The 15341-nt window shown below is 50.6% G+C and overlaps 1 protein-coding gene across 1 annotated transcript in view; it reads right to left on the reverse strand.

The window, feature by feature from the left end:
• Nbeal2 (neurobeachin like 2) overlaps positions 1-15341 on the reverse strand; it is a 42672-nt gene that overhangs the window by 24047 nt on the left and 3284 nt on the right. Inside the window, exons 2-11 of the mRNA XM_090323504.1 lie at positions 8914-9002; positions 8442-8570; positions 8270-8351; positions 8050-8174; positions 7781-7863; positions 4361-4446; positions 3988-4261; positions 3287-3393; positions 2840-2920; positions 556-639 (exon numbers count right to left, since the gene is read on the reverse strand). Coding sequence (XP_090179630.1) covers positions 556-639; positions 2840-2920; positions 3287-3393; positions 3988-4261; positions 4361-4446; positions 7781-7863; positions 8050-8174; positions 8270-8351; positions 8442-8570; positions 8914-9002 — 1140 coding nt within the window. The remainder of the gene's footprint in view (positions 1-555; positions 640-2839; positions 2921-3286; positions 3394-3987; positions 4262-4360; positions 4447-7780; positions 7864-8049; positions 8175-8269; positions 8352-8441; positions 8571-8913; positions 9003-15341) is intronic.

A 15341-nucleotide genomic window follows, 5' to 3' on the forward strand; every position in this document is an offset into this window, starting at 1 on the left:
GTTTGGTTTTTTTTTTTTTGGTCAGTTATGGGGCTTGAACTCTGGGCCTGGGTGCCGTCCCTGAACCCATCAGCTCATGGCTACTGCTCTACCACTTGAGCCACAGCACCATCTCCACTTCTAGTTGTTTATTTATTTATTTGCTGGTTCACTGGAGATGAGGGTCTCACAGATCTCCCTGCCTGGGTTGGTTTTGAGTTGAGATCCTCAGATCTCAGTCTCCAGAGTTGCAAGGATGACATTACATAAGCCACCAAGATCTGGCTGACTCTGCTGCTGGGTTACTGTGCTGGTGGGCATGAAGGGCAGAGGAGGAGATGAGGGAACCCATGTTTGTCCTGGGGCTTGAACCCAGGACCTGAGTAGCTAGGGTTACAGGTGTGAGTCACTGGCGCCTGGTTTCAACTATGATCTTCAGATCTCAGCCTCCTGAGTAGCTCGGAAGACAGGAGTAAAGCCACTCCTGACTTGGGTGCCAGTGGCGTTCTTACAGGCCAATCCTGGGGCTGCGGTTCACTAACTCAGATTCTTACTGTCGCCAAAAGACATCCTTACCTTGGCTGAAGGGGAGCCGCTCATAACGCAGGTCAGCGCCCTGACCACGTGGACAGCAATAGCATCTGTTTCTTGGTCTAGTACCTTAAGGTGGGGAGGGGCAGTCAGGAGAGGCAGATGCCAGCGTGTGCCAGCTGGCAGTACTCTGCAGTAAAAGGGACGTAAGGCTAGGCACTACTATATGTATCTATGAATGGATGCCCTCCCTGAGACAGATCAATGTTAGATCTTCTCACTGTACCCCGTCTGATGAACATATTTCCCCCCACCCTTCAACACGCATTGATCCCTACCCAAACTACACACGTGAAAGCAGGCCAGCAAGTGCCCCATCACTCAAGATGATTGACAGAGGGTCAGAGACTCAATCATAAGAAGTTAGACTCAGAAGAACCTTCGAGACCTTGACATCCAACCCGATCCTTGCGACTGTAGTTCCTGGAGACCCTGGGACTTAGTCACAGTTAAAGGCAGATTGTTCACTGAGAGAGATTAGAAGCTTGGGGGACTTCCCCCCAATATGAAGCCATATTATGGCCTTAGGTTTGTGTGTGGAGAAGGGGGATATGATTTGGTTCTGGCTCTATCCAATTCCCCAACTGTGACTTCAGGTAATTTCTTTCCCTCTTCAAGTACCAGTTTCCTTAATCTATAAAAATAAAGATGGGAACTGGGCACGGTGGCTCACGCCTGTCATCCTAGCTACTCAGGAGGCTGAGATCTGAGGATCAAGGTTCAAAGCCAGCCCAGGCACAAAAGGACCTGACACTCGTATCTCTAATTAACCTCTAGAAATCAGGAAGTGGGGCTTGGCTCCCTTAAGGGTAGGGTGGTAGCCTTGAACTGAAGGGCTCAGGGACAGCGCCCAGGTTCAGAGGTCAAGCCCCATGACCCACCAAAAAAAAAAAAAAAAAAAAGCCCAAAGTGGCACTGTAGCTCAACTGGTAGCATGTGAGCCTTGAACAAAAAAGCAGCTCAGGGACCAGGAGTTTGGCCTAGTGGTAGAGTGCTTGCATAGCATGAACGAAGACCCGGGTTCGATTCCTCGTTGCCACATACATAGAAAAAAGCCGGAAGTGGTGCTGAGGCTCAAGTGGTAGAGCTCTAGCCTTGAGAAAGTCCAAGGACAGTGCTCAGGATCTGAGCTCAAGCCCAGGACTGGCAAAAAAAAAAAAAAAAAAATAGGGGCTGGGAGTTTGGCCTAGTGGTCGAGTGCTTGCCTAGCATACACAAAGATCTGGGTTCACTCAGTGCCATACATAGAAAAAAAAAAAAAAAGCCAGAAGTGGTGCTGAGGCTCAAGTGGTAGAGCTAGAGCCTTGAGAAAGTCCAAGGACAGGGCTCAGGCCCTGAGCTCAAACCCAGGACTGTTCAAACCCAGGATCGGCAAAGATAAAAAAATAAATATCATAAAAATAATGATGTTCTACGAGGCACTGGAAGGTCATGCTTATAATCCTAGCTACTCAGGAAGCTGAGATTCGTCCAAGCAGATAAATCTAAGAGATTTTTTTTTTTTTAATCTCCACTGCACCAGTGGAAAACTGGAAGTGGAGATATGGCTCAAATGGTAGAGTACCAGCCTTGAGGAAAAAATAAAAAAGCATAGGGAGAGCAAGAGGACATGAGTTCAAGCCCCAGTACTGCCACAATATATCAATACAAATAAATAAGCTTGGTACTAGTGGCTCACATCTGTCATCCTCACTACTCAGGAGGCTGAGATCTGAGGAGGAGGTTTGAAGCCAGCCGAGGCAGGAAATTCCATGAGATTCTCATCTCCAATAAGCTACTCAGAAAAAGACAGAGGTGGCACAGTGGCTCCAATGGTAGAAGGCTAATCTGGAGCACAAAAAGGCTCAGGGACAGGGCATGAGCCCTGAGTTCAAGCCCCAGGACTGGTAAAAAAAGGAATCCACAGGAAAAGCAGCGTCTTTCCTCCCTGCGTGAGTATCCAGGCTTGTTTCCCCTTTGGAGGAACAGAGGTGGGTGGGTGAGAGATTCGAAGGTTCTTTCCAGCTTGACACAGCCATACCCCATGCTTAATTTTAAGACCACACAGGTAGCAGAGCGTGTCCTGCCCCCCATGTCGAGGAAGGGGGGGGCTCAAGAAGGGGGTGGGGGAAGTGAGGCAGCTCGGGAGATTCTCCCCTACTTGCCACCAGGCCAGAGAAGGCCTTTCATTCAATCTCCTCATCTTCCCCTCACCTCCTGCCATAGCAAAGGAAAGATTCTGAGACACTGGGAGGAGGGAGCGCCAGACTCAGGAGCCCCAGAATGGTACCTTCTGTACATCGGGCTCAGTCAGTAACCGGGTAGCCAGGTCACTGTCCCCTTCAGGGGGCGCCCGGGCCTGCAAGTACAGCTGTGGGGTGGGGGTTGGGGGCGGGAAGGAAACACAGGGTAGAGAAGATAGGAGGATTAGAGCAAGACTTAGGGGCAGCTGCCAGGGTTCTGCCTCAGAGGGCAGTGGTGCCCCGAATTACAGGCAAAGTGCCCCCCATAGGCACTGAGTAGGGCTGAGGAGGTACCCAGATTCTGTGCCAGTGAACCGAGGCGGGTATGGATGAGGGCAGGCACCATATCCAACAGCAGCTGAACCCCTCTGGAGTTGGGGGCACCAAGGGCAAGCCCTGTTAAAGAGACCCAGGGGACCAAGCCTCGCCCATCCCCCCACTCACGGCTGGCCCGTGATTTCTCAGCCTCCACTCGGCTCCCCTGCCTCACCCACCTTGCTGTTCTGGAGAAGGCGGACGAGGTGTTCGAAGCAATTGTTGCTGAGGAAGGTAGCCTGCAGTACTGGCCGGTCCTCACACGCCAGCATCCGGGGAATAGCATCTGTTTAAGGCTCAGAGTCAGGCTGTACCCGAGCCCTTCCAGGCAGCCTTAAACTGTCTCCTGGCTGGAGTTAGGCCAGCCTCGCCATTCCTTTTTTTTTTTTTTTTCTTTCTTGACCAGTCCTGGGGCTTGAACTCAGGGCCTGAGCACTGTCCTTGGGCTTTCTCAAGGTTAGAGCTCTACCACTTGAACCACAGCATCACTTCTGGTTTTTTTCTATGTATGTGGTGCTGAGGAATCGAACCCGGGACTTCATACATGTTAGGCAAGCACTCTACCATGAGGCCAAAACTCCATCCCCCTATTTATTCATTTTTGAACTCAGAACCTGACTGCTGCCTCTGCACCAGCCTTGCGGCTTGAACTCATGGTTCAAGCACTGCCCCTGAGCAACTATGTACTCGAAGCTGGCACTCTACCAGAGGAGCCACAGTGGTTTGTTTGAGATAAGAGTCTCATGGACTGTTTGGTCTGGACTGGCTTTGAACCAGGATCCTCAGATCACACCCTCCTGAGTGGCTAGGAGGACACGCCCAGCGAGCCTCACCACGTCATTGCTCCCTCCCCCAAGAGCCTGGGAAAGCCCATACCCACCCAACATGCCGACCCGCAGAATGACGAGGGCTCCTTCGGGGCCTGAGCCTGGACTAAGTGGCCAGGCGGAGTTGAGGACGTGGAAGTAGCCTTCCAGCAGGGCCCGGAGCTCGGGCCCACGGGGAGGTGTGCGGCTGGCATGGAGGACGTGAACTGAGCCTACCAGTGCTTCCAGTGCCGAGAGCACTAGCCCAGAGTCCCGGCCTGGCCAGCCCCACACCACTCCCAGCAGGCCTTGCACAGTGCCAGCACTCACAGCCAACTGCCCATTCTCCTGCAGGTAAGAAGAGCAAAGAGGGGGTCACTGGCAAAGGGGATCCCCTGACTGTGAGGCCCTGAGACAGCTATGGGCCTAGCTCACCTCTCCACTTACCTTTCCTCCAGCCAGGACAGCGCCAAAGAGATGGATAAGCCATAACAGCAACATGGCAGGCAGGCGGTCGGCAGCCTGCAGGCTGTCTGGGTAGTGGCAAAACAGGACAGGGTCATTAACGGTACAGAGATGAGGAGGCGAAGGACTGGGGACTGGGCCGAGTAAAAGACTCAAGCTGCCGGGTGCGGCTGTCACCCTGGCTATAGAGTAGGCTGAGATCTGTGGAGTGTAGTTCAAAACTAGCCTGGGCTAGTGTGTGAGACTCTTAGGTCCATTAAACGGCCAAAACAAACAAACAAACAAAAAGCCGGAAGGAGAGCTGTGCCACTTGGGGAGAAAAAGCTAAGAGACGGTGCCCTGGCCCTCAGTTCAAGCCCCGGAATAGCAACAACAGAAAAAGAGAGACTGGTACCATTGGCTCCCGCCTGTCATCCTAGCTACTCAGGAGGCTGAGATCTGAGGATCACAGTTCAAAGTCAACCCTGGCACAACAGTTTGTGAGACTCTTATCCCCAGTGAACCATTCGAAACCTGCAAGTGGTGCTGTGGCTCACCACACACATGCTAGAGTGCTAGCCTGGAGCCGAAGCATTCAGGGACAGTGCCCTGGCCTACAGTTCAAACCCCATGACTGGCCAAAAAAAGGAGCTGGGACATAGCCTAATTTGTGTGGCCCATGGCTCAGGCCTGGGAACCTACACATCTCCCCACATCCTTGAGCCGCAAGTGGGAGCTTTGCTTTCCGAAGGCGACCCAGAGTTTAACGGCCAGATGCCACCCTGTGCCCCTGCCATGCTCTGAGAACCCTAAGTTTTTTTTTCTATGCTGATGGCCTCTCCTGCACCCCACTGGGGATTTGTAGGGGTTTCCACAGCCTCACATGTGGGAGGCCCACCTGGCTCGTTTCACCCCAAAATGAACTGAAACCTAGACAGCAGAAGAGCCAGCCCTGGGTCACATGTGGGGAGTGGCGTGGGTGTGAGTTAGGTGCCCCAAGATGGGTAAGCTAGGCTCCTGCTAGGTATGGAGACAGGAGTGAGGATGGTGGCAGAGAGAAAGAGAGAGAGGCTGTGGGGAGGAGTTCGACTTAAGTTTTGAAGAGTGCTCAAGCTGGGCATGGTAGTTCATGCCTACAGTCCCCACAACTTGAGAGACAGAGGCAGGATTAAGTTTTCAGCTAGCCAAGGCAAAGTTAGTGAGACTAGAAAAAAATAAAATAAAAATGAAAGGGCTGGGAAGTATGGTGCAAGTGCTAGAACACTTGCCTATAAAGAACAAGACCCTAATTCAATCCCTCGTATTGCAAAGAGAGAGAGAGAGAGGGGAAGGGGGAGGAAGGAGGGAAGGGAAAAAAGGAGGAAGGAAAAAAGAAAAGTGCCTGACACCAGGCTTATAATCCTACCTATGCAGGAGGCTGAAATGTAAGGATCGTGGTTTGAAGCCAGCTTAGGCAAGAAAGTTTGTAAAACTTTTTTTTTGTTGTTTTGCCAGTCCTGGGGCTTGAACTCTGGGCCTGAGCACTCTGTCCTTGGGTTTTCTCAAGGCTAGAGATCTACCACTTGAGCCACAGCACCATTTCTGGCTTTTTTTTCTATGTATGTGGTACTGAGGAATCGAACCTGGGTCTTTGTGCCTCTAGGCCAAATTCCTGGCCCCAAGTCTGTGAGACTCTTATTTGCAATTAATCACCAAAAATCTGGTAGTGGAGCTTTTGGCTGAAGTGGTAGAGCACTAGCCTTCAGGTAAAAAGCTCGGGACCAGTGCTCAGACCCTGAGTTCAAGCTCCATGACAGGAGCAACATAAATAAAAATTGGGCCAGGATATGGCCTACCAGTAGAGGGCTTGTCAAGTACGTACATCACCCTGGGTTTCATTCCTTGAAACCACATACACAGAAATGGTGCTGTGGCTCAAGTGGTAGGCTGGCCTTGAGAAAGCACAAGGACAGTGCCCAGGCCCTGAGTTCAAGTCCCAGGACTGAAAAATAAGTAAATAAAAATGAAAATAATTGTCTAGGGGCTGGGGGTTTGGCCTAGTGGTAGAGTTCTTGCCTAGCATACATGAAGACCCAGGTTCGATTCCTTGGTACCACATACATAGGGACAGTGCTCAGGCCCTGAGTTCAAGCCCCAGAACTGACCAAAAAAAAAAAAATTGTCTGGGAAATGGAGGATGGAGGCAAGAGGGTAATTCCCATCTGGGATGGCTGACCCCATTCAAGTTTTCAGCTATAAGGGCATCCCAGAGACTTGAGACTTGAGACACAATATACCCAAAGCCTCTGCTTACCCAGAGCCCAGCCTAGCTCTGCTGAGACCATTTATTTTATTTTTGTGGGTCGTGGGGCTTGAACTCAGCTTGGGTGCTGTTCCTGAGCATTTTATCTCAAGGCTACCACCCTGCCTTGAGCCAAGCCCACTTCCCATTTTCTAGAGGTTAATTGGAGATAAGAATCTTAGGTTCTTTTGTCCCCAGGGCTGGCTTTAAACTTTGATCCTCAGATCTCAGCCCCCTGAGTAGCTAGGATGACAGGCGTGAGCCACTGCACCCGGCCTAAGGCCTCTTCTTGCCCTGAGCTCATCTCATATCCTGACCAGCAGTGTCCCTCTAATGAGAGGAGAGAGAGGGATTCCAGGAGAAGAAAACACCAAGGACAAGTGACTGGAGGTGTTCTGGGCACTGCTGTGCTAGAACAGAGCCAGCAGGTAAAGATGGCTAATAGCTGGTATATATAGTTCAGTGCCTTAAGGAGGCGGGGTGGAGACTGGGTAGAGACTTTGAGGACAAGGAAATTGGGAAATCAGAGGGCAGGCCATTACTGACTCCCTGCTCCACCCACTCCCCCCCCATACACCTGAAAGAGGCCCTCATTGCAGCCTAGGAAAGAAATTACTTTGCCCAAACTTCTGCTTTCTCTTTTTTGCTCCTCAGTCCCCTATTTGGTTGGGTTTTTTTGTTGTTTGTTTTGTTTTGCCAGTCCTGGGCTTGAACTCAGGGGCTGGGAACTGGCCTTGGTTTGTTTTTTTTGTTTTTTTGTTTTCCCTCAAGGCTAGCACTCTACCACTTGAGCCACAGCACTACTTCCAGCTTTTTTTTTTCTTCTGCGTATGTGGTGCCCAGGAATTGAACCCCAGGCTTCATGCATGCTAGGCAAGCACACTACCACTAGGCCACACTTAGCCCCTCTGCTTCGTTTTTGAATGTTCCTATTCCAAAATAACTAAGGCTCTCAGAGACCTGCAGCCACCACCGGATTAGTTCTTGTCCAGTGGTATGGCTCAGGGAACCCCATGGCGGGGCCTAGGTTTGGGGGCGGGGCTAGAGCAGGGGATAGCTCAGGGAACGGGAGGGTGGGGCCTAGGTTGGTGGGCGTGGCCTAGTGGGGCAGGAGCATGGAGAAAGAGGCAACAGCAACTGACCTTGGAAGAAAGTGCTGAATTCAGGAGGCAAAACTGCAGGAGGGAACTTGTATTTGTTCTTCTCCTTGGCGCTGATGACTTCCCTAAGGGGTGAGGGTGGGAAGAGGGTTAAGGCCAGGTACTCCATCAGCCTGGCTCTTGGCTCTTCCAGATCATTCCTGATGCTCAATACACAGGCCCAGTCCCCGCCACCACCACCTCTTCAGCCATAGGATTTGATCCTCACTTCAGTTCCCTCAGGGGTCCCTTGGCTGAAAGCTAGGTCTCACCCACTATGCTGTCGCCTCCAGGTCTGGTAGGGGTCAAAGAGACCCTCGCAGAGAAGTAGGGCATGCTGGGCCACATTCTCCAGCAGGGTCCCACGGGCCTCTTGTGGGACGGGAGGTCCTTTGAGCTGCAGTTGTGGGGAGAGGAAAGAGGAAGGGTTAGTTTTGCTAATAGTCACCCGGCAACTACCAATCTCCATCTGTCCCCAGAAAGCCACCTCACCTCAGCCACCAGTCTGGTAAGCAATGCCAGCACACGGGGCACCAGTACCTGCCCCCAGCCTGCCTCTACATTCTCCAGGTTCCTGGGAGGCATGAAGAGAGGTCAGATGAATGCACTGGTGCCATCCACTCATCCCAGGCCCCACGGGGGAGTGGACACAGTAAGGGAGTACCTGCAGAGAATGATGAAGAGCTTGAGCACCAACAGGACTTGCTCCAGATCCTCTTGTTCCAGCTGTTCAGCTAACACATGCAGGGCATCCAGAGGGAGTAATGGGACCTCTGTACCCACCTCTTCGGGCCTGCAAGGGAGGAAGAATCGCTGGGGTACAGAGGACAGCTCCCACACCTTTCACCTCCCTGGCCCAGGCCCTGTTCTCTGTCTCTGTCTCTTTGTCAATCGTGGGGCTTGAACTCTGGGCCTGTGTGCTATCTCTGAACAATTCAGCTCAAGGCTAGTGCTCTACCGCTTTGAACCACAGCACCACTTCGTTTTCCGGTGATTCATTGGAGATCAGAGTCTCGAGGGCTTTCTTGCTCAGGCTGGCTTTGAACCTTGATCCTCAGATCAGCCTCCTGAGTAGCTAGGATGACAGGTGTGAGCCCCCCCAATGGCCCTGCCCCTCTCTGCAGATTTGGCCTTACCTTCGTGGTTCCAGGGAGGACAGTGAGATGCTCTTTTCAAAGGCCCCCACAAAAGCTTTCAGCCACTGCTGCAGGTAGCCCAGGTCCTTCTGCAGGGACATAGAAGGAGAAGGGCAGGTTAAACACAGAGCCATGAAGGGTGGAGAAAGAGAGGGAAAGATGGGCCAGGAGGAGAAAGGACAGGAAGTTGGAAAGGTCAGCGAGGGAGAGCTGTGGTCATATCTATCACTTTTCCAACAACATCTCCATCTGCTTCTCTGAGCCCCATCCCCAGTCTCTGTATCCAGCTCCCTAACTTTGAGGGACTGACACAGACAGGGGAGGGACTTAAGTGGGGTGTGACTACGATCCACATGGCTGCTGAGGTGAAGAAGGATCCCAAACACCCACTTCCCAAAGTCGTGAACTTGAGTTCTGGGTCTGTCATCTTCTCCCCATTCGGCAGCCACCATCTTTAAGATGCTTCCCATCCTTTCCACCTCTAACGTGGATCCCAGGACAAGCGTGCGCGAGGTTGGGCAGGCATTCCATGTTCCTCCCCAGGTCAGCATCCCAGCAGATCCACCCCACCTTGTCTCGGGAACCTCCACCCAAGTGGTGCTGGTTTACCTGGACCTCGGGCCCCAGAGATGGTTCCATGAGCAAAGAGGGGGCAGCAGATGGGCCCAAATATGAGTTGTCACTAAGGAAACTTTGGTGTGAAAGGGAAACTGTATCCTCCCACCCTGCGTTGGGGCAGGAAGCGCAGAGTCACGGTGGGGGAGGGTGGCTGCTTCCTCCGGGTAGACCGCAGGGATGTTGGGGAGGGGGGAGGGGGAAGGCCCAGCACCCAGAGCCAGTTTTCTGGTGGTTCATTGGAGATAGAGTCTCATAGACTTTCCTACTTGGGGTTGGTTTTGAACCATGGATCCTCAGATCTCAGCCTCCTGAGTGGCTAAGGATGAGGCACTGTCACACCTGGCGTGGATGACTTAATTATGCTACCAGGGATCCCCATACTACAGGGCCAGACTGCTATGAACCCCAGTGAACCTTCAAGAAACCTATACATAGGGCTGACAGTGTGGCTTAGTGGTGGAGTGTTTGCCTAGCATGCATGAAGCCCTGGGTTCTATTCCTCAGTATGTGGTGCTGTGTGCTGAAAGTGGTGCTGTGGCTCAAGTGGTAGAGCACCAGTCTTGAGGAAAGCTCAGGATTGTGCCCAGGCCCTGAGTTCAAGCCCCAGAACTGGCCAAACAAAGAAAAGAAAGAAAGAAAGAAAGAAACCTGTGCATAGTGGCCGCCAAACTTGGGGGTAAGCACTATAGATTTTAGCAGGAACCCAAAGCTTAGGCAACCCAGAAAGAAATTCTAGTCATCTAGGTGCAGACCCAAACTGAAGATAGACCAGAGTGATTAAAAATAAAGCGAATGCCAGCCATGAATTTAGAAACAGTATATTTAGAGATCTGGCACTAGCTTGTTTTAATCCTAGCACTCCTTTATAAGATAAAGTATTAGCACACAAGGAGGGAAAAAAAAAAAAAAGAGCAAAAGCAGCTTTCTCCATCTGACCTTGCTTGTTGGCCCCATGAAAAAATTAGTGTGCTCTAAAAACTGAGAAAGGACATCATAGAAAACACATGTAGAGACAGGCACCAGTGGCTCACGCCTGTCATCCAAGCTACTCAGGAAGCTGAGATCTGAGGATTATGGTTCAAGGCCAGCCAGGTACCAAAGTCCATGAGACTTATCTCCCATGAACCATCAGAAAACCAGAAGTGGCACTGTGGCTCAAAGTGGTTGAGAGCTAGCCTTGAGCTGAAGAGCTCAGGGACAGCGCCCAGGCCCAGAGTTCAAGCCCCAAGAGTCAAAGACCCAAAATGAAGCGTCCCTCCCTATCTTTAGGGGAAAACTTCACAAACCTTTCCTTGCCTCAGGTAAAAATAGCACTTTTTTTTCCCCTCCAGTCCTAGAGCTTGAACTCAGGGCCTGGGCACTGTCATTAAGATTTCTCAAGACTAGCTCTACCACTTGAGTCACAGCACCACTTCCAGCTTTTTCTATGTATGTGGTACTAAGGAATTGAACCCGGGTCTTCATGCATACCAGGCAAGCACTCTACCACTAGGCCAAACTCCTAGGCTGTGACTTATCTGTTGTTATTGTTAATCAGTTTTACCTGTGTTGAGCTCTCTACCCTCTTCTGCTGCTGGCAACCTCTCTCTTTTAAAGCCAGTAAGTAGAACAAAATGCCCAGATCCTGAAACACCAGAAGCCAGCTGTTATAGCTTCCTTCAATTTTGAATGTCATCCAAAAGCTCATGTCCCCAATGTAACAATGTCTTAGAAGACAGGCGTTGGTGGCTCATGTCTGTAATCTGAGCTACTCGGGAGGCTGAGATCTAAGGATGGAGGTTCAAAGTTAACCCAGGGAAGAAAGGTCGAGACTCTTATCTCTAATTAACCAGAAGTGAGGCCAACTGGTAGAGTGCTTGCCTAGCATACATGCAGCCCTAGGTTTGATTCCTTGGTACCACATACACAGAAAAGGCCAGAAGTGGTGCTGTGCCTCAAGTGGTAGAGTAGCTAGCCTTGAGAAAACTCAAAGACAGCATCCAGGCACTGAGTTCAACCCCCAGGACTAGTGGGAAAAACAAAACAAAACCCAGAAGTGGAGTGTAGCTCAAGTGGTGGAATGTGAGCCAGACCCTGAGTTCAAGTTCCATGACCAACAGCAAAAAAAGCCCAGATGTAAAGCTTTGGATCTGAGGGCTCCTCTCCCTCTCCTTCTCCCCCCCCCCTTTTTTTTTTTAATATTTTTGTGTGCCAGTACTAGGGCTAGCACTCTACCACTTTTGCTCATGGCTGGCATTCTACCATTTGAGCCACATCCAGTCTAGCATTTTTGTTGGTTAAACTGAAGATATGAGTCTGGAAGATTATCTGCCCTGACTTTCTTGAAGCACAGACCTCAACCACCTTGAGTAGCTAGGATTACAGGAACACACCAATGCCTTGGTATCTCCTTCCTTTTTTTTCTGGTCGTCCCCTTCCCTTTCCCTTCTACTTCCTGGCTGTTATGGGGTGAACTGCATACCTTTTTGCCATGATGTTTCAGCCTTTCCATGGGCCTAAAAGCAATGGAGCCCAATTAACCATGGCCTGAAACCAGGAGCCAAATAAACCTGATCTCCTTTTGAGTTCCTTTTGTTGTAATAAGGAAAGGAACGCCACGGCACCAGTTCCAGTTTTCTAGTGGTTAAATGGAGATAAGAGTCTCACAGACTTCAGTGCCCAGGCTGGCTTTGAACCTCGATCCTCAGATCTCAGCCTCCTCAATAGGCATTATAGGCATGAGCCACCGACCCTGGGCTAGAGGATACTTTTAGGAGAGGAACAGAAAGGTACAATGCCCATGTGCCATGGGTCATACAAAATAATATTTATCAAAACGAACTCCAAGAAACGGAAACAAAAGGTTCTTTTTTTCCTCTTTCTTTCTTCTTCTTCTTTTTTTTTTTTTTGGCTGTTCATGTTTGCTTTTCTTTGCATTTTTTTCTTTTTGCTTTGACCTCAGGACCTGAGCACTGTCCTTGAGCCTTTCTCAAGGCTGGCATTATGCCACTTGAGCCACAGCACCACTTGCAGCTTTTTCTGTGCATGTGGTACTACAGGATCAAACTCAGGGCTTCAGGCATGCTAGGTAAGCACTCTATCACTAGGCCACACTCCCAGCCCCATGTTTTCTTTTTCTTTTTTTTTTTTGCCAGTCCTGGGGCTTGAACTTGGGTCCTAAGCACTGTCCCTGGGCTTTCTCAAGGCTAGAGCTCTATAACTTGACCCACAGTATCTCTTCTGTCTTTTGTTTTCTATGTATGTGGTACCGAGGAATCAAAGCTGGGTCTTGGGGCAAGCACTCCACCACTAGCCCCTTCTTTTCTTTGTGTCTGGTTTGTTTATTTGTTTAGATGTCTTTGGGAGTGTAAAGGGAGGTGGAGGGAGAAAGGGTAAACAAATGCAGCAAGAGGACTCTTTGGACACTACCTTGGAAAATGAACTAGTGTGTGTGTGTGTGTGTGTGTGTGTGCGCGCGTGTGGCCAGTCCTGGGCCTTGAATTCAGGGCCTGAGCACTGTCCTCGGATTTACTCAAGGCTGGAGCTCTACCACTTGAGCCACAGCACCACTTCTGGCTTTTTCTGTGTATGTGGTACTGAGGAATCGAACCCAGGTCTTCATGAATGCTAGTAAACAGTCTACCACTAGGACAAACTCCTGGCCCCAAGAAATGCATTCTTTACACTTGACTTATGTAAGTATCATCTTTACGATAATTAATTTAAAAAAAAAATCCCTTTGGAGCTGGCAATGCGCCTCAAGTGGTAGAGCACTAGCTTAGCATGTAAGACGTTCTGGGTTCCATCTGCAGCACCAAAAAAGAACAACAACAAGAAAAATAAGCTGGGCTTAACTATAGGCTTATGCCTATAATCCTAGCTACTCAGAAGTTGACATCTAAGGATCCCAGTTGAAAGCCAAGCCAGAGAGACAAATATGAGACACCTGTCTCCAGTTCACCACTAAAAAGCCAGAAGTAGAGCTGTGGTTCAAGTGATAGAGCCCTAGCCTTAAGCAGAAAAGCTCAGGGACAGCACCCAGGTCCTGAGTTCAAGCCCCAGCACTGCCAAAAAAGAAAGAAAGGCAACAGGCATCCTTTGCTCACTGTAGCAGAGCTGAGGCCTCCTGGGCCCTCCCCATATGGACTACCCTAGGTAGGAAATGTAGCGGGGGGGCTTCCAGTGAACCCCATGGAAGAGCTGCAAACAGCAAGGGAAGTCAATCATAGCTCGAGAGCTGAGGGATTCCTCTCAAGTCCGAGCTGCCTTGTTTGGTAATGAGAGCTCCATCTGCAGGGACAAGCAAACAGGAATAGGACAGAAGGGATGGATCTGTTCAAACAGTTGAGGTACCCCAACTCCCACCGCGAACAGGCAAGACAATGCCTACATCACAAGGACTAGAGGCCAGACTTGAGAGACCCCAGCTCATGGGAAGATAGGAACTTTGCCAGGGGCTAAGGGAGGACAGGGACCTGTGTGGTCAGTCTCTGGCCTTTACCTGGAGGAGGAAGAGCACTAGTATAAGGGGTGGACTTCCTGATCCCCATAATCAACCCCTGGGGATTAACCATCTCCTTGTGCTATTGCTATGGAAACGAATTTTTTTTTTCTCCCAGGGTCCCCATGGTAACTGACCTTGTTTCCATGGGGACCCTACACTTACCCATCAGCTTCCCAGTTGCCATAACAACCCGAAGGATTATCAGCTCCTCCCACAACCCTCAGCTCTGTGTTCCAATCTCCCTATCACCTTATACATTTTCCCATTCACTTGCTTTAGTAACAGAGACAAGGAGGAAGAAGCCCCACTTGCCCCCACTTTGAGGTCTGAGGGGGACCCGGCAGTCAGAGGTGATTCTACTACTATTTTTGTCCACTTGTCCATTTGGTGAAGGAAAAACTGAGGCCCAGGACAAAACCAAAACCTAGCTAAGAACCTAGAGGCCAGCAGAGGGCCCAGCCAGGTTTCCTTGAAGCTGCAGAACTCAGGGATAAGGGGCTTGCTGGAGGGCTTGATGTTCCTGGCCTTCTGGAACATTCTTGAGACCTCAGTGGCATACACTAGACAAGTACATCTTGGGTTCTCCACCTGTAGCCTGCTTTTGATTCGGAGTGAACCCCATTGCCAGGTCCTGGTGTTCCCCTGGCATAAAGAGAATGACTGTACAACAGTACCAACCTATAAAGGGGCTGCTCATTTGCAAGCTACTTTGCATTAATATTTACATGCTGCCCAACTGCCAGCTCGCCGGGGGCTCACCCTGGTCTCCTTGTACCCCTGATTCCCTCCCTACACCCTCTCTGGGGATGCCCCAGTGGTTGGGCTACCACCCATCCGGCAGATTTTCTGGGCTGGCTCAGCCTCGGCTCACTCCCTCTCCATTCCTGTCTAGGTTCCTGCATTTCCCATGGCCATGTGCTCACTTCTGCAGTTCCCACTGTCCTCTGCCCTCCCACCTCCAACTCCACCTACTCTGAGATGACTTCCTTGATTGGTCACCAGGGTGGCACCCATCTCCTCATCCAGACATTCAGCTAGCTAGCATCCGAGGAGCACTTGCTAAGCATTAGACACAAGAAAGCAATGGTGCTGTACATGTAAAAAGGAAAGTTGAAATAGGACCAGGCACTGGTGGCTCACGGTTGTCATCCTAGCTACTCAGGAAGCTTAAGATCAGAGGATCCTGGGGCTGGGGGCGTGGCCTAGTGGTAGAGTGCTTGCCTAGCATCCAGAAAGCCCTGGGTTCGATTCTTCAGTACCACATCGATAGAAAAAGCCAGAAGTGGTGCTATGGCTCAAGTGGTAGAGTGCTAGCCTTGAGAAAGCC

The sequence above is a fragment of the Megascapheus bottae genome, chromosome 32, assembly GCF_031878675.1.
Source record: "Megascapheus bottae isolate mThoBot1 chromosome 32, mThoBot2.hap1, whole genome shotgun sequence".
NCBI classification, from domain to species: Eukaryota; Metazoa; Chordata; class Mammalia; order Rodentia; family Geomyidae; genus Megascapheus; species Megascapheus bottae.